This window comes from Lepidochelys olivacea (genome assembly GCF_965140295.1).
Source record: "Lepidochelys olivacea isolate rLepOli2 genome assembly, chromosome: 2".
Lineage (NCBI taxonomy): Eukaryota > Metazoa > Chordata > Testudines > Cheloniidae > Lepidochelys > Lepidochelys olivacea.
The window spans coordinates 57520573-57547503 of record NC_140412.1 but is presented as its reverse complement, the minus strand read 5'-3'; the positions used below and the strand labels follow the sequence as shown (position 1 = coordinate 57547503).

The 26931-nt window shown below is 40.7% G+C and overlaps 1 protein-coding gene across 2 annotated transcripts; it reads right to left on the bottom strand.

Moving 5' to 3' along the window:
- Nucleotides 1–1389: 1389 nt before the first annotated feature.
- On the bottom strand, nucleotides 1390–26931 carry ELOC (elongin C). Of its 2 annotated transcripts, none has more exons than XM_084619823.1 (4): nucleotides 26773–26931; nucleotides 9673–9732; nucleotides 7569–7712; nucleotides 1390–1626 (listed from the first exon to the last, which is right to left on the bottom strand). In XM_084619823.1, exons 2-4 carry the CDS (start codon nucleotides 9674–9676, stop codon nucleotides 1436–1438), a joined length of 339 nt encoding a protein of 112 aa, XP_084475949.1. In that variant the 5' UTR covers nucleotides 9677–9732; nucleotides 26773–26931; the 3' UTR covers nucleotides 1390–1435. The 2 variants fall into 2 exon arrangements, with proteins under 2 accessions (XP_084475949.1, XP_084475950.1); XM_084619824.1 differs by lacking the exon at nucleotides 26773–26931 and adding an exon at nucleotides 26294–26464.

The window sequence follows — 26931 nt, the reverse complement described above, 5'->3', positions numbered from 1 at the left end:
GAATGTCTCATACCAACACCCAAAGCACAAAATAATTACACAAGAATACAATAGCTATTGCATCTTACTGCTGAAGTTAGATTTATCATCCTCTTCTAAGAATTATTTTGGTAGTAGAATTCTCCAGCCTGCCTCTTAAAGAAAGAGACTTATTGTCACACTGTTCACCATGTTTGTTTTATGGAATCTTGTTTTGTGACATGAGAGAAGAATGAGTATGACAGGCAATTACCAGCAGGAATTGAACAACGGACAATTACATGTTCCACTCAAAAATGAGTAAATATCGTTGGCTTGCCCTCTCCCCTTAAAATCTTAGTGGAAACATTGGATATATTTAAGAAATCTATGAAAGATTCTCAAACATCTTTTTAATACCCCTTTACTTCAACGAAGAACAAAAAGGCCTCCACTATTCAGCTTTTCTTGTATATGCAATGGGGAGGCAGGGGAGAGGGAAGGAAGAGAAAAAAAAAAAAAAGAGGGAAAAACTACCTCTTTGGTAGCCATATTTAAGAAGTTTAAAAGGCTTTGATCTGAGAGTAAATACAGAGTTTACATAACTGATCACAAACAGTGGAAAAGAGCCATTACAGGCTATTATTAATCTTGTATATTAGGTCAAGTGACAGTACATTATGAATAAACTTACATTTTATATAGAACAGAAGAGAGTATACAAACACTAATTATTATTAGTTACTAACATGGCTATTTAATTCTTTCTAGTAAGCCACTATCAGAAGGGATGCATTTTTATTAGACAAGTGACCTGAACATTTTAAATTGATCTAAGGGGTAAATTAAGTTATGACTGAAAAATAAACCAGGTATACTTTTCCATTTCTAAAAACACCGCTAAATTTTGATTAAAACAAAAAATTATCCTAGATACTGTTTTCAGCCCAAAGTGAATGTTTGCCAGTTTACAAATCCTTGAAAAAGGGGATTTATAATGCAAGTGCTGATATAACTTAAAGTTATAGCTATGCTAAAAGGACAATTACCCTGTAAGGTGATCAAGTTCAGAGGTTTAAAAATTGCGACAATGAGAGAAAGTTAGAAACGCTAAACACCTACACATTTAGCGAATATTAGCTTTTAAGTAGCATTGGCCTAAACTCCAGTATTTTAAATGAATATTGCATTAAAAGATAAAGTTCTGCCATACCTAAAGGATAAGGCATAGCCATCTACCAATTGGCATTTTTATTTATTTGTCTGTTTGTGAAAAGGGCCTTATTTGTGTAATCAGCAAAACAAATTTAAACTTGAATGATTGCTATGCAACAGATTTGAAGATAATTGCCTCTGCAGTGAACTTTACAGTTCTCAACCGCACACACGCAGCATGCTATATGAAAAAAGTTACTAACTGAACTACAGGTATTAAATACTGAAAAAAGTTTTACATTTTTATTATAATTTATTTTATTTAACAATCTAAGAAGTTTGCAGCCATCAGCAGTTCCAGTGCAATTTCAGGTGCAATTGGGAATTCAGGAATCTCCGTGGAGCTGTTAGTGTAGCGAACCTTGTAGGTGAAATACATGCATACTTTGGATAGGACGTGGGATGGAATCTCTCTAAAATTCACCTCATTTGTTTCATTTTCAGCAAACTGACCTGTTTAAAAAAAGGAAGAAAGAATCAGCATCAAAGTTCCCTTGATAATGAATACATTTGTATTGCATGTGTGCAAACTCATCTAGAACACTTTGTCAGTGTAGTCTCTTGTTAGGATTTAGACATTTTCAGTGTACAAGCTGTATAACAGTGTGTTAAGACATGCCACAATTACTGGAGCCAAGGACAACTTCCATCACCTTTCTTTAAAAATATTCTGTTCGTTTTGGTTAATCTGACTGCCTACAAGCAATATGTGGAGCAAAGATTTGATCCTGATCTCAGTCTGTGCTAGGAGTGCTCTCTGAGAGTTCCATACTCAGCCCTGTGAGACCCACACTGATGTAAACACCTACAAGAAACAAGGTCTATCGATGATGACCACGTGGCCTGGCTGCTAGGGAGCACGATTTAGTTTGTTTAAATAAACCTTTCAGATGATTTGAAAACATCTGGTTGTACAACAGGGGCACCACATAACCTAATTTTGTTACCATTGCACTTCCTTCCTTTGTACAGTTTGTCATTTGCTTGTTGTGTCTTGTCTTTAATTATATTGTATGCTCATTAAGGCAAGAACCATGTCTACCCTTTGGGTGTTTGCACAGCACCTACCACAATAGGGCTCCTATTATCCCTGCAGAGCCAATACAGCTTCTGAGAGCGAAACAGCTTCTATTCCCATCTTGAGAATCATCAGCAGAATTTATTACTAATTTCCAATCAATTACATCTAGGCAAGACTACTGAAGACAATCCAGCCCAAATTTAATGGGAAGGCAATGCAGATTTTAAAACGCACTTTGTAAAGCCATGCAACTTAAATAGGGAACATCCACATCAAATAAATATTCAAGTATCATTGAAATCAAGATCCATTAAATGTTTTCACGTTTCATAATCTTCTATTATGTCTGAAGAGGTTTTTTTATGTGGCTGGAGGAGCAGTTATTTACCTTGCTGTAACTGTGCATCTTAGAGATGTTCCGTACGAGTGGACCCCACTCTTAGGTGCACATGCACTTGAGATCAGAATCTTTTAAAACACGAGTGTCTGTTGGTGTTGCACATGCACCTTGTATGCTCCCATGTCATCCATCCCAAAGGCATAAAAGGCAGAGCATCCCCAAATGCTATTCCTGTCTCCTTTGTCAAGATTCTGGGCTGTAAAACTCAAGCTACAGGCAGAGGGTCCACATAGGATCCACATGTACAGAACATCTCAAAAGAACTAGTTATTATAAGGCAGAGGTCCCCAAACTGTGGGGCATGCCCTCCTAGGGGGGCACGGAGGAACATCTGGGGGGGCACAGGGAGGGAGCGCCACCCAGCACTGTTTCTGGCCCCAGCTCCACGCTAGGTGCCCTAGTTGCCAGCCCCTGCCTGTCAGCCTCCGCCCCCAGCCTCACCCCCACCTGTGGGCCCAGCCTCCTTACCCCGTCCACATCCCCCCGTCAGAGCCATGGCCATGTTCCCAGCCATGGCTCTCGGGGCAGGGAGAGGACATGGACAGAGGAAAAGGTGTGCGTGAGGTAAAACGTTTGGTGACCACTGGAGGAATATCTTAGATCTCCCATAGCTGGAATTTGCAGAGAAACCACATGGAACTCCATTCATACATTCACCAACACTATTCAGTGGTGTCAGCCTCCAGATCTGATGCTTACTTTGGTTGGGTAGTACTACAGTCCTTATTTAGATAAGCTCTGAGATTCCCTCCTCCTAGAGAAGTGGACTTCTTACTGATCACCAAGAGTGGGATCCATATGTACAAATTCTCAAAGAGAACGCTTGGTTGATAAACAGACCTCAGTCACCATTGAAATGGTCTTAGGCAAAGCCTGGCAAACAGTGTCACAAAAGTGTACAAGTCCATATGTCCAGCAATTAGAGATGTTAATGGATGATTCTGAAGTTGATTTTGACTGGCACAGGATTGGTTCTCGTTGCTGAATGTTATACCAGCTTCACGGCTGCAGATTTAGCCAAATTTCTGGAATGAAGATTCCATGGGTTTTTCTTACATGGTACTGGAAATTCTGAGCAGTGCCAAGGACCAGACTTGGAGCTGTGCTCCCTTCTCCCATGGCCAGGGAGGATAAGGAAATCTGAAATTCAACGTCAAAGAACTCAAAGACTGAATGAGCTCTCTTTGTTCTCTGGGAACCTGGAGTGACATCTTTTATAGATGGAGCACTCTCTGAATGAGGTTCTGAAGGAGATCCAGGAACAACTTTTGAGTCAGATGCTCCTCTCACGGCTTTCTCCATCAGGAAGTCCTTCACTTTAAGGGCATCTCCCTGGCTTACTAGACGCATTTTGAAAAAGATTTGCAAACTGCACACATTGCGGAGGATATGGCCTTTTCCTAAGCAAAAAAGTCATTTGATGTGTCCCTCATTCAGATAAATCACAATGTTGCATGATAGGCAGGATTTAAAAACTGGAGATTTTGACTCAGTCATACTGCTGGCAGCCACAATACCATGGCAGCTAGCTAACAAAAAACCTACCTAATTTTGAGATTTTTTTTTTTTTTGGGCCAATGGGCTGCTAACAACCAAGCAAACCACAAAACCACCACCACAAAGTTGTAGAGAAAAAAAAAATATATATGAAAGAATTAGGTACAGTAACAATGTAACAAGATAGGACTACTGTAGGTCAGAGGACAATGAAGCTGTTATGACTCACGACCAGAGGCAGCAAGAAGGAACTGAGTAGCAGCTGGGGTGGCTTTGCCCTTTATTGTCTTGGGAGGAGCAGTGCAAGGGCATGCAAGATGTATGCATGGCCCCAAGGAAAACTGCTGGTTAAAAGATTCTCATATCCTGTATGGTGGGTGCAAATGCACCAACGAGTGAGATCCATGTACACAGATATTCAAAATTTAGTTAAAAAAATTGGGTTTTGATTTAAATGGCACTGAAGACTCAAGTGTTTTTGTGACACTTTCAGCCAGAAACTCACAATCAGCCAAATGAAAGTTGGAGGAGGTGTTTTGTATTGTTTTTTTGTCATCTTATGATGTAGTCTTTACCACGTCTGGACCAGACTCTTGCTCAGGATATTCCAGCAGAAGCTGTTCAGCAGGTGTTCCCACCTATTTTGATGATATTCAGAATGAATATTTTTGGTGGGTTTTTGTTAAAGATGTGACAGAATGGTGAATTCAAAAATGTGAATCTAATCACTAACTAGAGAACAGCCAATGCGGTGTAACTAGCCAATATAAACCCCTTGCAGTTTTGGATGAGGCCCAGAATCGGTCATGAGATGACTTCATATACCCAAATCTAAGTCTGAATGCCCTTTTGTCCCTGAAATTTAAGAGGATTCGGATGCACAGTTTGGTTTTGGCCCCTTTAGTTTTAATATAGGTTCATATTCACAGACCATTTGCTATATCTCCAGATATAATTTGTCTATCTGGCAGCTAGAATCTTTTCACTTGTGAACAGTTTTACCTTGATGATTTTTTATACACAATGTGCTCAGCCATGGAACCTGATTATACAGGACTCTTCCTCCTTCCTGCTGCTGTAGCCCTTTTTGATTCTTAATTGGCAAGCCTCGCCCACAGAGTCACAGCCATGTACTACTATTTGCAGATGTGGGACAGGCAGATATAGGCCCACCTAAAACTAAAGGACCACCCCCTCAGCTAAGAGGAGGAACCACTCAGCTCAGGCTACAAGTGAGTGCATCGGACAACAAAGGGGGGGCGGAAGAGGGAGGGGGAAAAAAAAGCTACAGGAGTGAGGTCAAAGGTTGAAAAATCAGAGAACCAGAAGGGAACACCAAGCATAGAACTCCAGATAGCACCTGCTGCTCCTCAAAAGGCATCTAATGAGTCAATGTACACTCCCCAGAGGAGCTCTGTCCAGAGATGTGATTGAATGAGGGACTGGAAATAGACCCCACCCAGTCACAGAGTGCCCCCTATATCCAGCTTCATCCTCCTGAAGTGACAGGTGTGCACAGATCAGGAAATGTGGGGAAAAGTGAAGCTAGAACCTCAGTAAGAGGGGCTGCAAGATGATGCATTCTACATAGATGCGTGCCTGGGTCTCCCTCTCATCACAGAAGTGACAGGCATCAGGGGAGTTCGTGACCCATAGTAAGTACATGTTCATACTCATAACTCTCCAAAGGAGCTGCCAACAAATATACCCAGTGTATCATGGAACCAGAGTGGAGTACAGATTGGCTCAGAGTTCCTTGCCCTTCTCAGCTGGCCTCACAACGTGGTGTTGGGGCAGGACACAAGGGCAAGAAAGTGGATGGCATGATGCATAAGTGTACACAGATGTTTTCTGGGCATGGTTTGGAAGTGGACCAGCTGGATGTTGTGCAGCCAGCTCAGGCGCTTGTCAGGAGCGGCTGGGGAGACTCACACTGCAAGGGCCTAAAGAGGAGTTCTGGAGAGCCAGGAGTAAGGAGTGGGCAGGTAGCACCCTCCTGCAGAGCCAACTTGAGGAAAGGGAGAGAAGCAGGAGGCAAAAAGGCTGCTCTGAACTCCCCCAGTATAGCCCGTGACAACAAATTAAGATTAAGACTGTGTAACTACCCCAATATTGCCAAAAATAAAGTCATGAGTAAGCCCCCAAAATCATGAGATTAAAAAACAAAACAAAAAAACCTCTGTTCTGTGCCAAAAAGAGGTATTGTTTTTTTGTTTTGTTTTTTAATTTTTGAACTTCCCCTGCCCAACCCCAGTGTGCAAGAGTTCATGTTGCCCACTCTCCCAAGTTTATCGGGTAAGGTGATTTTTTGCCCTTGCTACACGAGCTCTCACCCCATCATTTGCCCATCCCCTACTCCGCAATTAGTTCTGCTCCCAGTCTCAATCCTGTCCCCACCTCCCTCATTAGTTCTGCCCATTCCCACCATCAGCACATTACTCCAGCCTCACCTCTGCTCTCCTCCCGGGATTCTTTACCCTCCTTTCCCAGTGCTGGTGGCTGCAGTACTGTCCCCTCTTCACCTTCCAGGACTGGGGGGGGCAGGCAGCTCCAAGGGCTCTTCACCACCCCACCCCCCATCCCAGGCTAAGTGTTGCAAGAAGGGAGAGGGGAGGTGGGGGAAAGCAGAGGTGCTATTCTGTCCCCATTACTCATACAAGAGGAGACGGAAGGAGGGAGCAGAGCTGCCCTGAGTTGCTGGGCTCTTTAGCTCCCATGCCCAATCCCAAGATAATAGCTTTGAGTTACTGAGTGATGGAGGCGGGGGGAGAGTTCTGCCTGCAGCAGCTCAACTGATTGTTTAGACCCAGGAGGTGGGGAACTAGAGTAGATGACCAATCAAAAGACTTGTCTGTTAAGGGTTACAGCTTGGGCATCCTCACAAGATTAGGCTCCAGCCGTGCCCATCACTAGCAAAAGAATCACAAGAGTTGGAAACAGTGCAGAGCCCAGACTTCTCCAGAGCCCAGTGGTTGAGTAGGGATGGAGCAGAATCAGCACATCTGGGGCACACTCCAAGTTTCAGACTGTACCCACCTCAGTGATATCCAAGGGAATTTCAAGATGGGGATTGTAGCAATTAGTTTTGGCTATCAGTAACTGAAAGATTTTAAAATGTAGCCTTCTCCTAATCTTAATGAATCCTCTCCCCCACCTATATGCCATTTGAAGGAATGGGAGGGGGGAAAATCACTTCCACAGACAAAAATAGTAGTAATTGTAATTGCTTGTCTTACGATAGCACCCAAAGACTTCATATACAGTTGGCACATGAATATATACATAAAACTGATAATACAAGACTAGATAAAGCTGAATTGTTCACATAGGAACAGAAACCAATCTGGACTGGGACTAGTCACTATTCATAATAGAAATTCAACTTTTATATAACAGATTATACAAATCCAAACACTCCACAAAATAGGAAAGTGAAATAACTGAATTACAAGATGCTACAAAACACATTGCACCTACCTGGACCACTCAACATAGCTTTTATTGTTCCTGATGTTAACGCATGCTCTCTTTTTACAATAAACTCATGACCATCAGACGATATCAACTTCACATACATAGCATCAGGGCCCTCACACCCACCGTATGTTTTCTCTTCTCCATCTATAACAGAAAACAGATTAAATGATACTTTCAGAATATCTGGTTAGTACTTTCATAGTATGAAGAAAGCCAGTATAGCTTATGCCTTTATTACAAGCATGAAGCCTCAGTGCACTTACTTCTGAAAGACCAAAGAAATAAAGAAATGCAAGGTAGCAAAGGAGAGGGTGGAGGATAAGACGAGGAAGTTGTTTGTTTCTTTTGAAGTTTAAGTTTTGCTATCTGCTGAATTTTTCAGCTTTGTTTCTTAGCGAGCTAATTTAGTTTTAATATACTGTTACTGATCTGTCCCCTCATTCCCTTGTCCCTGACCAATGGGTCAAAACATAATTTCAGACATTATTTCTTTTTCTAGCAAAGTCTATTCAGGGTTAATTTTTTCCTTTATATAATAAAAATAAACCCTGCCACTCAAATCTGAGACTATACTTTCTGCTTGCTCTAAAGTGGCTGTTAAACAATCCTCATGAAGTCGTATTACCAGGGAAAGGTCATGTTTCTAGCGTTAATACATTAGAACACAGTAATTAAGAATTTGCCAAATGAAGAAGAAACATCTCTTCTTACAGGCATTATCTGTTGTCATGCTTCTAAGAGAGCAATTCACAGAATAAAAGTCTTTGCCTGCATTAATGCATTCATTTAAAAAGGAACCACAACAACTTTAAAAAGTCAATTTGAGGAAAGTTTACTTATTATTGCAAGTAACGTAAGTTTACTGCAACAAAGAGTAAACAAAATGTTCTTTGTTCAAAGTGCTGTCTAAAGTAGAAAAAAACGGAAAATAGTTTCCTCTGTTTATGTGACTCACACAACAGCAGGAAAAAAATTATTTAAGTAATAGTAAATGTCACTGTAAAACAACAAAATTAGGCAGAGAGCATAATACCTGAAACTCTTTTCCCTCTCTTACCCCTCCCGCACACCATTAATTAGATTTCAACTTGTGCCTTTGGGTGATCCAAGGGAAGACTACAGAAAAATTCAAAAAAGTTTCAAAACCTGAAGTGATAAAAAAAGCAAAACACCACTTTAATCCAATTTAAAATTAGAAGTTGTATTTATAAAAGTCTATTTTCAGGTAGTGTGTGTTTCCACAAAAATAATATACATTTACATAAGTTACTATAGTAAATAGCACTAAAGTTTCTTTAAAGAGAAGTTAATAAACTGTATATTCTACATAAGATTCCATTTCAGGGTTGTATTAATGTGCTTATTTATTTTAATTTGTACATAATCAGTAAGATGCTAGACACCCTCAATATCTGCAGTCAGTACAAAAAGAAAAGTATGATTATAAGAAAGGTAGGTGATAAATTTACTTCCTTCCAGCAGAATCCAGAGGTGGTAAGAGAAGAGAGATGTACTTTTGAAGATGGGAATTTAATCAGTAATTATTAGTAAATGTCATTTCTTCTGCCACCCAAAAACAAAATCAATGATTTCTTTTGTTAAGGAAACATTAGAGATTAAGTGTACCAAATACGTACTGAACTTGTAAAGAGTCTTGTTAATTATGTCTTGCAGTCAGTTCGGAAAACATGGCTTACTCTCAGGACTATCAGGGTTAATCAAAATAAAATTACTATATAAATTATTAGATGAGGATTTTCCACCAATTACTATTAATGCAAAAGCTCAAGTTGCTAAAAAGAAATACAGCTGGGAAGGTGTCAGTGTCCATAAAAATAACTGAATCCACCCAAGCCCACGTTAAAAGCTGGCTATTTTCTCACTATGCAGTCATTTGAATGGAGAAAGATAGGGCAGCTCCAAGCACGTAAAATCAAGTTAATTACGATGACATAGTAAGCAAAATTAATTGTTACGTAAAGCTTAAAAATGCAACCTCCAAAATTCAGAGCCCTTTCCTACTCAATTCCATCATTCTAAAAGCCTCCCAACGTGTTTCATGTTTTAAAAATATGAAAAGATGTTTGTTAAAAAATTAACTTACCCATTCTCTCCTTATTAAATGTTTATTGCTTTGCGACAGCAGCTTTCACTGTAAGATGGTCTGAAAACAAGAAGTATTGACACAAGCGTCAAAATTACTTTTTAGTAGTAATTTCATAAGTCAGAGTTTAAGTGATCTACCATAAAGACTGATGTTCTAGGTATAAAGAAAATTTTCATGATGACATACAAGTCTGATTAGAAGTATTCAGTAGATTCAAGTTTCAGGATGTGTTCTCTATGCATCAGATTCTCACAAGCTTTACGAAGTGAAAGCTGACTATGTTGTAAAAATAAAGTTTTAAACCTTTAGCAGTCAAGGTTCTTAGAAAAGCTAGTTATAGTTTCGAGAACTTTAGGGGAGAAATCTGTGTACATAGATTTTGCTACTACAATGGCAAAATTCCTGTAAGAAAAAAACAGAAGAAAAATAAGCACTTTGTGTCACAGTGCAGTTAATACCGGTGAAAGGTTCACGGCTAAACAAGTGTAAAAACTGAAGCCTTCATCTGCAAAATAATTCCAGTATGGACAACAGCAATTCCAGTTTCTTTGTATGTCACTCCAGTTATGCTCTGGAAAAAGACAACTCTAGGACAGCTTGAAAGGTAAATTCCACTCACCCACTTACCAACTCCTTACATTTATTTGGGGTTAACCCTCGAAGCATGAAAATGAACACATATTAATAGAATGTTGTGGGCTTCCTAGAGACTCAGGAAAACAGCACCAGTAGCAGTGAAGTTAACAATATTCTGGTCAGTTTCACACATGCTACTCAGAACTCTGTGGACAGTAATGAAAATGTCAAGAATTCTTAGTGATTCTTTCTACTCCTTAGGAAAGCTGTGAGTAACAGCAGAGGCAGGCACTGGAATTATTCACTACAAAGAAGGACCATAAAAGGGAGGCTAGGGCAAAGATAGAGTACCAGAAGACCTCTTTCTTCCCCCTCCCCCTATCTCCCACACTGATGGAGGGATAGAGAAATGGAGACAAGAAACCTTGTGGGAAAGTGGGAGAAGCAAAGAGAGAGAAAGCCCCTTTTCCTTTCCACTAGTTTGGGAGTGGGATCATAGAAGCTTGACAATAATATACCTATTAGCCAGAGGCTGATAAAGAGAACTCTGAGCAGGGTAGAGACAAAATCCAGTAGAGAAAACAGTCCTTTCCAGTGACTAGTGGCAGAGACACTTCTCACCAGGGACCAGCTCCTGAACATTACTGGGGAACCTCCCACCTTTCATATCTGCTTGCTGAGAAATATAACAAGGCCTGAAATTTGTCAGTCTCTGCATGAGAGGGTAGTTCAGTCTGCATACCTATTCATGCCATCTGTGTTTAGTGAGACTAAACAATGGTGCCAGGCGGTGTCATGAAAAGAATGGAAGCCACCGTTCAACTCCATTTACAAAGGCCACCAAACAACGTATTATACCCATTTTACCGAGGAAACAAATTAAAGGAAAATTTTTTTTCTTATGGACCAAAGCCAAATTTGAACCAGTAATCTTATAGGTGAGACGCTCCTGACCATCACATACACTGGACCGTTGCTAGAACGCGGGATTTGGGATCCATGCCAATTACTGCGTTATAGCGGGGACAGCGTTAAAATGAAATTATATTTTTGTGATTGAAATTTCAATACAGGTATATGTAGTTGTGTATTTCCAGGTTATAGCGGGCTAACGATAGCATCAAAACTCAGAACTGTCGCGAAAAACAAGTCTACAAGATACAGTACTCACCACGGGTGTCAGTGGAAATTGTGTTTTAAAATGGAAGCGTTTTTAATGGATTTGTTTAAATGCTTTGTGTGCTTTGTTTTGACTGTCCGCTTTCAGGTGCCATGAACTTCCGTCTTCGCGTATGGAATGCCATAGAGAAATTTATGTACACTATATATATAAATATGCGTATAGAAATTTTTGTAGTGCTAATTACCTTCACCATCCATAAAGTATTGAAAACCTTAGAAAATAAACTCCTACTTGAAGGAAACAAACGAGAAAGAAAGTGTTGCTTTATTAGAGATTTAAAGTAGACATTACAATAAACTAGTCTAGTTTTTTTTTAAAAAATGTCAGTGAGTTGCTTTTGCTTCTTGCTGCTTCCGCTTAGCAAACTGTGTAGCTGCATAATTTTTATAGGTTCAACGTCTTGTGTCTCAAACCATCTCAAAGCAGTCTCTAAACCAACTACGGTCACAGCTGACGTTGGAACGACGTCCACTTCATCTTCCCCTTCTTCCACAGCGAAGGCCAATTCTTCAGCTTCTGGAATGTTGTTTGGTCCTACTACCTGAAGAATTTGGTCATCCGTTAGACTTTCAGCAACGGGACAAAATTCTTCTGCTTCATCGTCGCCTCTTATCCAGGACTCAATATTTTGTGGCTGAACAGTTACCCCGAGCCCAGACAGTTGCTGGGACAGCTCCTGAATCCACTTCATATCTGTTCTTCCAACTTTCTCCTCTGTAAATCCCTCGAAATTGAATTCCTCATCAAACTGATACAGTATGTGTCTTTCCTCCAGCAATCTTGCATGAATTATAAGGTAATGAACACAAGGTCACTTAAAACTCAAAAAAATTGTACTGTACTTAAATTTGGGATCCATGGCTGCAACCATGGTATATCAAAATTTGCGTTATGTAGATGCGTGTTCTAGCGAGGGTCCGGTGTACTTCTGAGTCTAAAATTTTCTGAGGGTTAAATTGTGCACATGCTCATACAAATTCCCTATTTTCCCTGTGCTCACCCTGTTCTTGATATTTCCATGGGAACTCCCGCAGGGAAGCCATAAATGTTGCTATTCCTGCACACAGCACTTCCTCAGGAGCAGCGTAATACTGAAACAAACCTAATTTCACTTTATAGGCTAGAAGCATATGTAATGGTAGAAAGGTTAATGGTAGAAAAGTTAAAGGTAGAAAAGTAAGGCAGGTGTCAATTTATAAAAAAAAAAAAAAAATCGACAGAATCATAATTTCAGTGTTGTCACTCTATGGTGTTGTTGAAGGAGTCACTGCCCCCCTACCCCCAATCCTGGCTCCCAACTTCAGGACCTCTGGTTGGTGGAAATTTTGATAATGTTGTCAGAAGTGGGTTGAGTTGGGTATCACTCAAATGCCCTTTCTCCTACAAACACAATGGTACCAAACATGACAAACCTAGAACAATTGCATAGATAGATATTTGAAAAAATGTTTTAACTATACTTAACACAGGCATGTCACACATGCAGCTCTCACGAAGTTAAATTGTGGCTCTTGACTGACAGTATTGTATTACCAGTTAATGCTTAGAATGATACTTGGATTAATTTTTTTTAATGTTTCAGACTACTATATAAAACAGAATGAGTGCTTCAAGCTGATTTGCCATTATTGGTAAAAAAAAAGCAGTTCAGTAGTATTGACCATCAGCTTTGTTCATTATGCAAAGAATAATAATGAGGCACTGGTTAAGATGTTAGCATCTAGCCAGAAGTTAGTTGAATCCATCCACAAATGGTTTGCATATAGTTACATAACATACATGTGTTTGAAATCATTTACTAATGTGTACAGGACTTGCGAGACCAGTTCCACACATGCAGTCTCTCAATGACCTACTGCATATGATGGAGAGCTGCAATATCGCAGAACGGATCAAGCAATTTGGATCAGGTTGAATCGATAGCAAAGCCAACTTTTGGGATGATATGGTGATACATGAAGAGGGCTGAGTCTTTGCTGCTCTTTATTTGATCTGTGGGAGTGCTAATTGGAATTTGCACCTTGCAGCACTGGAAGACTACGTGACATACTTTTTTGTTTTAGATTTAATCAAACTATTCTGCAATGCTTGTCTGGTACCTTGCTAAAATAAGAAGTTTAGAAGAGTCTGATGCTGACATATGGGAAGAATTCTGAAAAGGAAATTGGGCTGTTAAAAGGTTATCAGTTCCCTTCTGTGCACTTGGTTCAGACGAAGTCCTAGAAAATGAAAACAGAGCAATGAAAATTGTTCGGGGTAGGTGGCCATAACAGCAGCCAAACGCTCTTTCCTGACAACCCCAGAACTCCATCTAATTTCAAACCAAACATCAATCATGGAGGGATGACTTCCCCAGAAGTAACTAAGCAACATCTAGACTCATTAGGTAGTGTTAAATGCCAAGAAAGGGCAATTTTAAAGCTACAGGATGAGCTTATTCAAATTGTATTAGCATATGACAGAGCAGAGCTCATTAATATCATGACAAAAGCACTATTCAGTGATAAGATAGCTAAATATGTCAGTCGAATGGATACTTTGGGTTTCGAAGGCTTCACACGAGTCAAGACCCAAAGAATTATCCAAGGTTCTGTCAATCTATGGGTCCCAATCAAGAACAGACTAAAGTTGTGTTTGTATGCAAAGAAAATCAAAGTGAAGGTGCATGGACTGTTACAAAAAGTTAACCATAGGTCATGGTTTGCTTCTCTCCTGGGTCACATCCAGATCTCATCATGATGTTGATCTACAAGACTGGGAAAGTATGAGTTCTCCAGGGTACCACAACTGATGTTTGAATGTGACAGAACAATGCATACGTGCCAGGCAAAAAGAAAATTAATGCTCTTCTTGCGTGGTCTTTCTTAGCCAGCACCCATAGACTACATGACCAGTACGTTATGCTAGCAAAGCCCTTTCAGTGTAGCAATCATACATGATATGGCTGAGGAATAAGCTCTCGACAAACGAGGAACAGTTAATATCTGCCCACGATTTGACGAATATTTCATTATGAGATTACAAAGAAAATACTGGACCCCTGACAAAATCCACTTCATGTCTGACACCTGTGTAGAAGAATCAATTAAAAATATTACTAGAAAGAAGACACTTTGTGGTCATGTATCTGCCCAAAACAAAAATCATTGACTCAACAAATATCTTCAATGTCACAGTGAAGAAGCTAGTCTCATATTTGCATGAAGGAAGAGTCAACTACATACTTCGCAGAAAAAATGCTCCACTGTGCCTTTGCATTGCTCAAAGAATTTTGCTGTTGCATGCAGTAATACAGGTATGTCCTCAAGCTCCTCAGTGGTGTTTCTTTATAGTTCCCATGAGGAGGTGCACACTAAAATTATCTTGCATGCCATCAAATGTCACAAAGAGAGGTGCTACTGTTCTAGTGCTCTGTGAGACATTACCCAAGACTTCAGCAAGATTCTTTTTGTACCTGCTGCTTAGGAGCAGAATCGCTGTATATCTTTCAGAGATGTGTTCCTATCATTTGAACCATTAAAAGCTGCCGCACTGCCAGGTTTCCATGTCCTTTCAAGATGTGACACTGGAAGGTTGGCTGGAAAGACCAAATTATCTTACTGGAGGGCATTTGATTCAGCCTCCAAAGACTCTCTCCTCATTCTAAAGGTGCTCAGAATGGCTGAGACAGTCACTGATGAGGTCAAATGGACTGTAGGCATTTCTATGCCAAGTTTACCATTTGAAGACCAACATTACAATGCTTGCAGAGCTATGTTGATGGATGTTTTCCAAGGAATGGACAAATGAAGAAAAACTGCCCCCCAAAAGGGGTGTATTTATACTTGATATCAAGATGGCAAATCATCAAGCAATGGCATTCTATAATGCTGGGGGGAACCAAAACTACCCTCCCCTAGTGGACATGGATATGTCTTTGGTGTGATCAGTATGAAGTGAGCTGTAGCTCACGAAAGCTTATGCTCAAATAAATTTGTTAGTTTCTAAGGTGCCACAAGTACTCCTTTTCTTTTTGCGAATACAGACTAACACGGCTGCTACCTGAAACCTGAAGTTACACAAGCTCCCAAAATCAATCCTTCAGCTAATCAAATGCTTGTGTACAAAGACCAGATGATCACCACTCTGCAAATGTTCGGCCAGCAGCCTACCTTGTACAAAGATGTGTGACTGTGACGTAGACAAGGATCGGTGTGACATGTCTAACAGCATTTTGTAGACATAGTCGACACTGACAATGACTGATGAAAAACATGTTTTCAGTTCTACATGCCAAGGCTAGCTTCCCTAGGATTAGCCAAGATGCATGTCTTTTATGTAAGCAATGCATCCCTGTTGAAAGTATAATTTTAAAAAAAAGTTGACTTTTAAACATTTTCTCAACTGTTTATCTACATAACTGTTCCAGGTTTGTCATATTTTGTACCATTTTGTTTGTGGGCGATGGCCTTTTGAAAGAAAGAAATGGGTTGAGTTGGTTATCAGAGGATATTATCTAAATTTCCACCAACCAGAAGACCTGAAGCTGGAGGAAGAGACTCCCAACTGCCACAACACAAAGGGTGATATCATAGAAATTATGATCCTGTAGATTTTTATGAATCAATTGGCACCTCTCTGTCCCTTCTACCACTAACCATGGAATGAGATTTTACCACATTATATTCCCAGACTATTACAACTCCTGTTGCAGTATGAGGAAAGCATTCAGTGCAAGAGCCAAGTAGGTATGATACACAGCTGGAGATGGGGAAGTAATATTTATCTTTCTTTTTCGAACCCTCTAGCAGAGGATCTCCTGTGCTTCCTTCCCCACCCAATGAAACTGATTAAGACAGCATCAATTCCACTTTACTGCTAGGAAAGTACTACCAGCAGCAACAGCAGTGCAGGTGTAATCCTGAGTAGGAAAAAAGCAGGAGGGGTGGAGGAGTAGGAAATGGCAATGCTAAGACAAAGGAGGAAATGGGAGGAAAACAAAAGGGAAACTGGGTGAGTTGAACCCAGGAAGGATAGAAAATAGGTAACCTAGTGACAGCCTATTAGAATCCCTTACACCCAGTCAGAAGAGGCTGGGAGTGCTACACAGGTAGCACATAATCTCCCATAAATGCAGTATTTTGTGAGAGAACAAGTGCATTGTACTGTTTTCCAGCAACTACCCTCAGGATAACTGGAGCAAATTCAATATGATCCAGAGCAAGCTGCAACCAGCTTTCTTTCCCCAGCCAATGGGAAACAACGAGCCACAGAAAACTGAAAAATAGGATGAATGAAGGCAACTGTATTTGATGTTGATGCCTATCTAATTTGTTATTTTAATACCCCAGAAACAGAAAAATCCAGAAATAAAAAAATAAAATTTGAAAGTGGTTAGAAGGGTGTAAGGGTAAAGAATGTCACAAGTTATACTTCAGATTTTACTGCTTTCAGACACCTTTCCCCATATACAGTTTTTGCACACAAAAAGTCTCACACAGAAGGCTGTACTCACAATTCAATGCTTTATCCAGCAAGGATTACTTTGAAGTTGTCAGCTATACCTAGTCTTTCCCAATTGAGCTGGAAGTGGTCATAAGCATTATTTAATTAGTAATAAGTTAGAAATAGGCAAGTCAAGTAATTTAAGTGCATCCCCTTATAAGAGCAGATTAATCAGTATATTTTCTAGTAGCAGTTTACATTTGTGACCCAGGGACCTCTTGATGCCAACTAGCAGAGTGCACTGAGGATGCAAAGAGTTCTACAGGGATCCCCTAGGTCACATATATGCATAATAATCCACAAAATTACACCAAAAGGGTGCAATACGAGATCTGAGAGCCAGTACCCTACTGGCCATCATCATTTCAAAATGTATGTACAGATCATATTAAAAAAGAGTTATGTATCTATACTGGAAGTTAACTCAAAAGGTTTTGAGAATGTAAGGCAGGTAATAAGTAGTTGGGTTCCAGGCAGTGGGTAATAGAAGCTTTTTAGTGTGTATTGTCTACTTCACAATACAGGCCTATTTGAATATGGAGCCAAAATGCTAATCAAGAGAAAATGTACAGGAATAAAACAGAACAGCAGGAGGGGATCCCATTTGAGTAAAGAAAATGGATTGTTGAAGTATATCTGAGGGACAGAGATCCCCTCCTGGATTTTTTAACCACTGAGGAGGCAACCTGATAGCGTGACTTGTCCTGTGAATGGAAGACCACAGCCAAGCCTGGCTGTAATACACTGGAAGGATCTTGGGTGAGCTTTGCCCTATGAGACCTGAAAGTAACTAGGTAAACAAGTCTAGCTTCTAGAAAGCGACTTATGATTTTATTTTATATGTAACTATGTTTCCAATATTTCTACTTGCTATCATTTGAATCCCTACTCGTTGTTAGATATTTTTATAGTAAAACAAGCAAAAGTTTATTTAAATGCTGTCTGTTAAGTGGAGCGGCAATCTAAGGTGCACTGGTAAGCTGGCAGGGTACCGTTTTAGAGAATTCACAGGTTGGCTACTCCCAAAGAACATCCTATGGATCAAGGGCTGGACATTCTAGGGGGATGCTCATAGCATGTCTATTGCTAACCTGCAGAGGGACAGCGGAACCTGTGTTGGCTAAGAGAGAAGTGCTTGTGTTGCCTATGACCAGTGGAGTCAGGGAGCGGATGGACAGCAGACACAGACAAAGCTTCTTCAGACTAAGGGCAGATGGTAGTGAGGTGCCTCACAACCTTGACTACCCCTGGGAAGTGTCATAACACTTAAATACCATGTTTCTTCTGAGAATCTGGAAGCACCTTACTTAAGTATTAACCTCACTTTACAGAGGGAAAAACTGAAACCAAGGTTAAGGGCCAATATTAGGGACCTAAATATGCAGAACAGGTACTTTTGAAAATTCCACTAGGAATTTAAATACAAATACACATTTACAGGACTGAGTACTTGTGGAAAACTTGCCCTAAGTGACTTAATCAAGGTCACATTAAGTCAGTGCCAGTCAGGAAGAGGATCCAAATCTCCTAACTGCTAGTCATCTGCTCTAGTCACTAGTGCATGCTGCCTTCCTTTATTATATGGCCTTTCCCTGCCCAGTCCACGGAGAACCCACCTAAATAACAAAGATGAATACTAGACATTCTGTTGGTTTCCGCCTCTGGAGCATCTCTTTAGGGTAGAGGCTTATGTGATATTACCAAACAGGCAGCTAAGCAACCTTGCTTAACTCCCAAAGTGCACACATGTTTGGTTAGCAACAATTCCGACACCATTTCCTTTACATAAAGGCAGAAAACACAAAGCAAAACATTTAGAGGCAAAACAGGAAAAAACCCTACAACAGAATTGTAAAGTGTTTACAAAGTTGCTAAACGATTCACCTTACCCAAAATAATATTTATATCTATTTATGATTTTCACAAAATTAATTATTTGACAGACATGGAAAAACGGTCACTGGTTTCTCTAAATTGAGAAACAAAATTCATCCGTAATTAAAAATTAGTCTTATACCAGTGCCTTAAATATGCTGTGTGGATGTTAAAATTCATGTATTTTGTAAGAGTAAGGATTTTTAATCAATTATTGTACATAATTTTCCTACTTCAAACTGTTTTGCAGCATAATGTATGCCAGGTGCCTGTTACCTTCTCCGCACACAGAAGTTGTTGCAGTTCAGCATTGTATACAACTCTGTACAGTTGTTTCAGAATCAACCAAAATTAAGGTTTCAGAGTAACAGCCGTGTTAGTCTGTATTCGCAAAAAGAAAAGGAGTACTTGTGGCACCTTAGAGACTAACCAATTTATTTGAGCATAAGCTTTTGTGAGCTACAGCTCACTTCATCGGATGCATACTGTGGAAAGTTTAGAAGATCTAAAGATTCTTACAACTACAATACCCACCTGTGGAAGTGAAGAAACAGATTGATAGAGCCAGGAGAGTTCCCAGAAGTCACCTACTACAGGACAGGCCTAACAAAGAAAATAACAGAACGCCACTTGCCGTCACCTTCAGCCCCCAACGCAAACCTCTCCAACGCATTATTAAGGATCTACAACCTATCCTGAAGGATGACCCAACACTCTCACAAATCTTGGGAGACAGGCCAGTCCTTGCCTACAGACAGCCCACCTTGATTATCATACACATTGTAAGGAGAGTGATCACTTTAGATAAGCTATTACCAGCAGGAGAGTGGGGTGGGAGGGAGGTGTTTTTTCATGTTTTGTGTGTATATAGTAAGATCTTCTAAACTTTCCACAGTATGCATCCGATGAAGTGAGCTGTAGCTCACGAAAGCTTATGCTCAAATAAATTGGTTAGTCTCTAAGGTGCCACAAGTACTCCTTTTCTTTTAACCAAAATTAAGAAAGCTGCAATGTAAATCAGAAGCCCACTCAACTCCTCTCTCAGTGTCAACATCTGACATTTGGGTTTTGGGCCTCCCCCTCCTCTCAACAACTATTTTAACCATTTCCTATCCACAACAGTATGGATCTTAGATCTGGTATATCCTTGCAGGTTATGTATTCTCTGCTGCACAAACCAAGTGGAACATGGTTTAAGTTGTTGACAGTTTTGACCAGGAATTAATATGATTGCAAAGAATCCAGAGTCAATATGACATCCAGGATGGTTGATTTATACAGCCTCTTTTACATAGAGATATACAGGATTATTGAGATACAAGGACAAAGTTGAGGGACCCTAAACCATTAACCCAGCATTTTCTATATAGTAGCCACATTTTTTCCCCCTTAACTTGAATTTCCTAGCTTTCAGATGTTCATTTTTAAAAGCAAAGATACTCTTAAGTTATTGATATGTATTTAGAACCTTAACTCTAATTCAACAATGTTTGGGACTCTTGCAATAAGTCAACAGCTATGAACATTTCCTATTTTATTCAGAATTAACTGGTTTTTAATTAATATTATATTGCTGCAAACCTCCCCAGCAGAAAATTTCTTAAATAAATTTTATCTAAATACTAGAGACTTTTCCCACATGTCTCCAGTCAGATACTTCAAAGAGGAATACATTTGTTACTGAATAGTGAACAGGTTTTTAGAAGATGCCAAGTGATCTGCTTGTAACAAGCTCTCAGATTTCAATAACAGTTGCTCCCTGTAATAAGGATTATTGGAGTGGAGGGGGCGCGCAGGGATTAGCTACTCCATACACATCAATGAAAATTGTTTACTGTTAATTCCAAATCAGAAGCAGAATGTCAAACTATTCTCACATGAGGAAGTGTGCCATGAATTACAGAAATTTAATGCTTGCATAAGTGCTGAAAACAGTCAGGATTGGTCTTGCATGATTTCTCCTTCTAACAAATGACAATTGAGGCATTCAAGACTGTGAATGGTGAAATTAGTGAAGACAGAATAGCATCTTGTTTTTATCTTTCTTGTTGCAAAATAAGAAAGATGATGAAATTAAAAAATAATATATTCCGAATAATGAAAATAGAAAAATTTTAAAAGGCAGTCTCATGGCAAATCTACTGCTGAGGAAGGCCATGGATAAGCTGTAGCCTGATAATAAAGAGGGCTGAATGATGTTCTAAATCACTAACATTTACAACTGCAAAAGTAATCAAATAATATGCTTCAGGATATTAGCCTGCAGGAGTCAAAATTTTTTTTTCCAACCTGTGGTACAAATATTACAATAGAGTAGGTGCTTTATATCTGTTCTTTGCCTCTCTGAAGCATCCAGATATGATACTGCTGAAGGTAAAATACCATATTAGATTAAAAAAATAAGAATTGACATTGATTGGTCAAACAAACACGTAGGATTACAATATGACTGACACACTCCTGAGTGGGTATTTTAAAAAGCGCCCCCAATTACAGCCCTATGCAGACTACCCTGACCTTGGGTCTGGACATGCAAAAGTTGGAGCACAGTACACACTCTAACCCCTTCAACACACATGCCTGCCAAGCTGTCAGGCAGGGACTGGAGGAAAATGAATAGCACCTTGGAACTATCATGCAACCCACCAGCCATTACCATGGGTGTCAATGTGCTTGTGGTATAGGTCAGCAGCAACTTATTACCACACCCTCCCCCCATAGTAAGAAGAAATGGAGGGAGTTGTGGCTTGGAGGTATGTTTGAAGCACAATATCACCCACACTATTCAGGAGATATGCAATTTACAGACCACCTTTTGATCAAGGTTGTACCTAGAAGCACCATTTAGCCCTAGAGATTTTCCCCATAAAGATGCTAAAAAAATTCATACTGGGATATGACTACTGGCAAAACAATGGAACAGTCTTCAGTCTGCAAACTAAAATAATTTGAAGAGAGGTTTAGACAATATAATTTTTTAAAACGGCTCTCTTCAAATGTCATCTAAAGAAATTCAGCATCAGCTGCTAAGCATATGCAAGACCAGACACGTATTTAAAAGTACTAGTAAGTACATCAATACTCAAAGTTTTACCCAGTTAGTGTTATGCATGTGAGAATGAAGACTGTTAGGCCATCTGGCAAATATCAGCGTGCAAGCAGTGGGCCACTTAGATGGTTCAATAAACCGGTGGTTCTCAACCCTGGGGATATTCAGATGTCTTTCAGGGAGTACATCAACTCATCTAGATATTTGCCTAGTTTTACAACAGACTACAGAAAAAAAAAAAGCAAAGTCAGTACAAACTAAAATTTCATATAATGACTTGTTTATACTGCTCTATATACTATACACTGAAATGTAAGTAAAATATTTATATTCCAGTTGATTTATTTTATAATTATAGGGTAAAAATGAGCAAGTAAGCAATTTTTCCAGTAACAGTGTGCTGACACTTTTGTATTTTTATGCCTAATTTTGTAAGCAAGTAGTTTTAAGTGAGGTGAAACTTGGGGGTACACAAGACAAATCAGACTCCTGAAAGGGGTGCAGTAGTCTGGAAAGGTTGAGAGCCACTGAAATAACAGTCAAATATAGATATGCAAAGACATATTTATCTGTTCCAGTAAAATAGTAGCTACTGTGTCCACTGGATAACAAATTCATAATGACAGCATACTTAACTAATTTATGGTAATTAAAGACAACTGAGGGCAGATTTTGGCCATAGTAGTTTTAGAATATTAACATCTAGCTATGTGTGCTCCAACAACATATTACATCTTACTTTTAATGTACTCTATTATATCCATTTTTTCAATATACCAAGGAAGTAATATGAGTGCCTTCACCATCAGTACATTAGCATACAAGTCAAATATGATTCAGAGAGTTCACACCCCTAAAGTTTTCAAAATGTCATCTTTACACAAATAAATACAGAAGTGTGTGTAGGGACAAAATCAGAAAGGGTAAGGAACTACATGAATTACTACTAGCAAGGGACATAAATGGCAATAAGAAGAGAGTTTTGTAAATACATTAGGCACAGAAGAAAGACCACAGAAAGTGTAGGCCCACTACTTAATGGGGAAGGAGAGCTAATAGCACATGACATCAAGAAGGCGGAGGCATTTAATGCCCATTTTACTTCAGTCTTCACTATAGAGGTTAATTGAGATCAGATGCCTAGAACAATTAATATTCACAACGAGGGAGAAGGAACAAAATCCAGAATGCAGAAAAAACAGGCTAAAGACAAGTTAGATAAGCTAAATGTATTCAAGTCAGCAGGATCTGATGAAATTCACCCTAGGGTTGGGTATTTAAGGAACTAGCTGAAGCAATCTTGGAACCAGTAGTAATTATCTTTGAGAACTCATGGGAGCACATGTGAAGTCCCAGAAGACTGGGGAAGGACAAACATACTACCTATTTTTAGAGAGGGAACAAAGAGGACCTGGGAATTATAGACCAGCCAGCCTAACTTTGAAACCTGGAAAGATATAATTATTAAACAATTTGTAAGCACATCCAGGATAACAGGGTAATAATTAATATCCAACATAGATTTTTTAAGAACAAATCATGCTAAACCAACTTAATTTCCTTCACTGAGCAGTCTAGTGGATGGAAGGGTAGAGGGGAAGCAATAGACATGATTTATCATTATTTGAGTAAGACTTTTGATGCAGCCCCACACGACAGTCTCATCAGCAGATCACATTTCTGTAGTTTAGATTAAAATTACTAGAAGGTGGTTGCATAACTAGTTGGAGAAAACACTCAAAGTTTATCAATGGTTCATCGTCAAAGAGGGAGGATGTGTCTAGTGGCGTTCTGCTGGGATCTGTCCTGGGTCCAGTATTATTCAGTATTCTCAAGAATGACTTAGATAATGGCACAGAAAGTATGCTTATAAATTTTGTGAATGACACCCAGCTGGGAGAGGTTGCAAGCACCTTGGAGGACAAGATTAAAACTCAAAGTGACCTCAGCAAATTGGAGAGCTGGTCTGAAATCATCAAAATTAAATTTAAAAAAATGCAAAGTACTGCACTTAGGAAGGAAAAAATCTAAGGCACAAATACAAAATGGTGAATCTTTGGCCAGACAGTTGTGCTACTGAAAAGAATCTGGGAGAGTATAGTGGTATGAGCAGGGTCCTAGAGCTCGGACTCCAACCCAAGCCCAGAAATCTACACAGCAACAAAATGGCCCAAGTCGGCTGGCACAGGCCAACCACAGGTTTTCTTCTGCTGTGTAGACGTACCCTACAAGGATTGCTAAGTACTGGATAGGCTTCCCTGTGGAATCCCAGTCACTGGAGGTTTTTAAGAACAGGTTAGACAAACGCCTGTCAGGGATGATCTAGGTATTCTTGATCCTGCATCTGTGCAGGGGGATGGACTAGATGACCTCAATGTCCCTTCTAGCCCTATGTTTCTACAAAATATTGATCAATAAACAAATAGGCTAGGTGGAGCAGTGGGCTAATGCATTAGCTTTTCACCTACAAAAGTATAGTTTTAAGTTCTGTTTACATTCTAGGTGATTACGTTTTAATGTTATTCTAGGCCCCGCTGTCATGGGTTTACTTCACATAGTTACCACACAATTTCTTGTAAGTGCATTTACTGCTCAGGAGAAACAGAACTGAAAGATGAGTTACATCCAGATTCACAAAGATATTTAGATTCCTAATTTCTACTGATTTCTATGGAAGTTGGAGTCTAGATACCTTTGTGATCTGGGCTTTTGTGCAGATCAGGACTGAAGTATATTAATAGAGCAGTGTGAAAGAAAACTTGCACATCTATTTGCAATTCAGCTGGCTCAAGGCTGAGGGGTGTGGGGGGTCCGAATGCAGCTGGTTGGGGCTCAATGGGGTGAGGGTCTGGGTGCAAGGGGCTCGTCAGGGTAGTCCAGGTGCATAGGCGTCGGGGCTTGTCGCAGTGGGGTTTCCTGTGTGTCAGGCTCAGCTGTTGGTGGTCTGAGTGCAGGGGTGGGGGTCCAGATGCGGGAGGGGGAACAGGGCTGGGGGTGTGGGGGCTCAGCAGGGAGGGCCGGATGGTGGGGGCATCGGGATGCACAGGGGTTGGGTAGCTGAGGGAGCAGCTCCCCATAGTGACCCCTCCCCCCTGCGGCTGAGGAGCAATGGGGACAGGAAGCAGGGGTGGGCGGTAGGAGAGGATTCTAGAGGTGGGTCTGACCCAGACCCAGCCACTCCATGCAGGGAAAGTGCACTCCTTACCCACCACCAAGCCACCACCTGGGGCATCCCAAGTCCTGGGTGGGCTAGGGAGTGCAGGGTGCAGGGAATAAGTCTTGACAGGGGTGCCCAGAGCTTGGAGGGAGGGTCTGACCCAGAACCAGCCAGGGCACCTCCAGCCCTCCTCTCCCCAGTGATTTACCTCTCTGCCAGCTGCTCCAGGTGCCTGAAACCACATGCCCCTGCGTTGCTGCAGAAGGATACATAAACACTCTTGCAGCTTCCCTTTGCTTCCCCATCAGAAAGTCATTTTTCTGCAGGGACGCAAAGAAATCTGCAAATTCTGCATGTGCACAGTTGTGTAGAATTCCCCCTAGAATATTATTTGTAGCATTCTAATTACAAAGTGAACACTCAAGTCTAATCTGCCTGCATACAACATGAAAAATATGAACAATGATACAGAAATATTGCATCAAGAAAGTCTTCAAAACCATTTACCCTTTACATAGACATATAGGTAATTTTGGGGAATGTGGGGGAGAATGTGAAGGGAACAGTCAAAGAAAATGATTGTGCATAAGGAGAAAACTTCTAGTACACTGTTCTTTAAATACCTCTGCCTTCAATCCTGGCATAAGTTATTTTCTGCCTCCTCATTTAACACAAAATTCTTTCTTGTTTTAAAGTAGAACCCAGCCACCCCTTTATTTCACTATACCAATGCCAAACCCAAGTCTTCCACACTCCTATCTCTAAGGCACTGTCTAGGTGGGGAACTTTACAAAGCTTTTCCCACCTGTACCATTCCCAACTCACCTGATCAGTGGCAGCCCTAGTACAGAGAAGGTTCAGAAGATATCCAGCATTTTTACTCAAAGAACATTATGGTATTTGGAGATCAAAGCAAGAGGGGCCTTGTGCTATATAGGATTTTCTCCCTTCCCCCAAGCATGAACCCTGTAGTCTAAATGGTTTTAATGATCTGCAAGTGATCAGAAGTGCGTGAAATATAATAGGAAAGAAAGGTGTGTGGATATTTGTCCTTTCCGTTTAGTGCCAGTCTTCACTCACAAGCTGTAACACAGATGCTGGATACTGCAACTTGTGAAAGAAGACTATCATTAATGAGAAACTTTAGTTTCTCTTTTCTTCACACAAATACATTACTTTACTCCCTACAGATATTTAAGAGCATTTAGACTAGCAGGTCAGGTTTAAAAGGAAGGAGACAATCACATCTATCTCAAGGCAAATCTCACTTTGGTACCTAAGCACCGTAACCTACCTTAAAAAGGTTCCTAAATACCTCCATCCTTGGGGTTTTTGTAACGGAATTATTTCTTTCTCTTTAGGGAGGGGAGGGGAAGGAGGCGGCTCCCCCGCTGGCGGAGGAAGCCGTCAAAGCAGAGCAACAGTTACAGGACTGCTTGAGAGAGGATTTTTGTTGTCGGTGTGTGGATTCCAATGAGATTGTTCCTACCCCTACCCCTGAGCCTCCCTCAGGCCGCCCCGAGCCCTGAACACGCCCCCAGCCTCCCCCCGCCCAGGGATGAGTAATAAGATTTCCGCCCAGGGGGTGGCCGCTTCTCGGAGCGGGGCCTGGGCCCTGGCCCGGCTAGCAGAGGGCGAGGCCCGCTCCTCCCTCAGGAGGAAAAGCCTCGGCGGCGGCGGCGACCCTCCTCCCGCCGCGAGACGAAACGCGGGGGGGGGGCCGCCTCTCAGCTCGCGCCCCCTCCACTCCAGCCGGCCGTGGCGGGGACTCACTTGTCTCAGCTTCACTGCCTCCACTCCCTGCTCGCAGGGCCCCCTGTTCCGGGCCAGCTGCCTCACAATCACTTCCGATAGGTCAAAGGTTAGCGCCGCCTGCCGCCACCATAGGGACAGCCAGCGTTCCAGCCTCCTGGCCTTGGACGGTTTACCAAG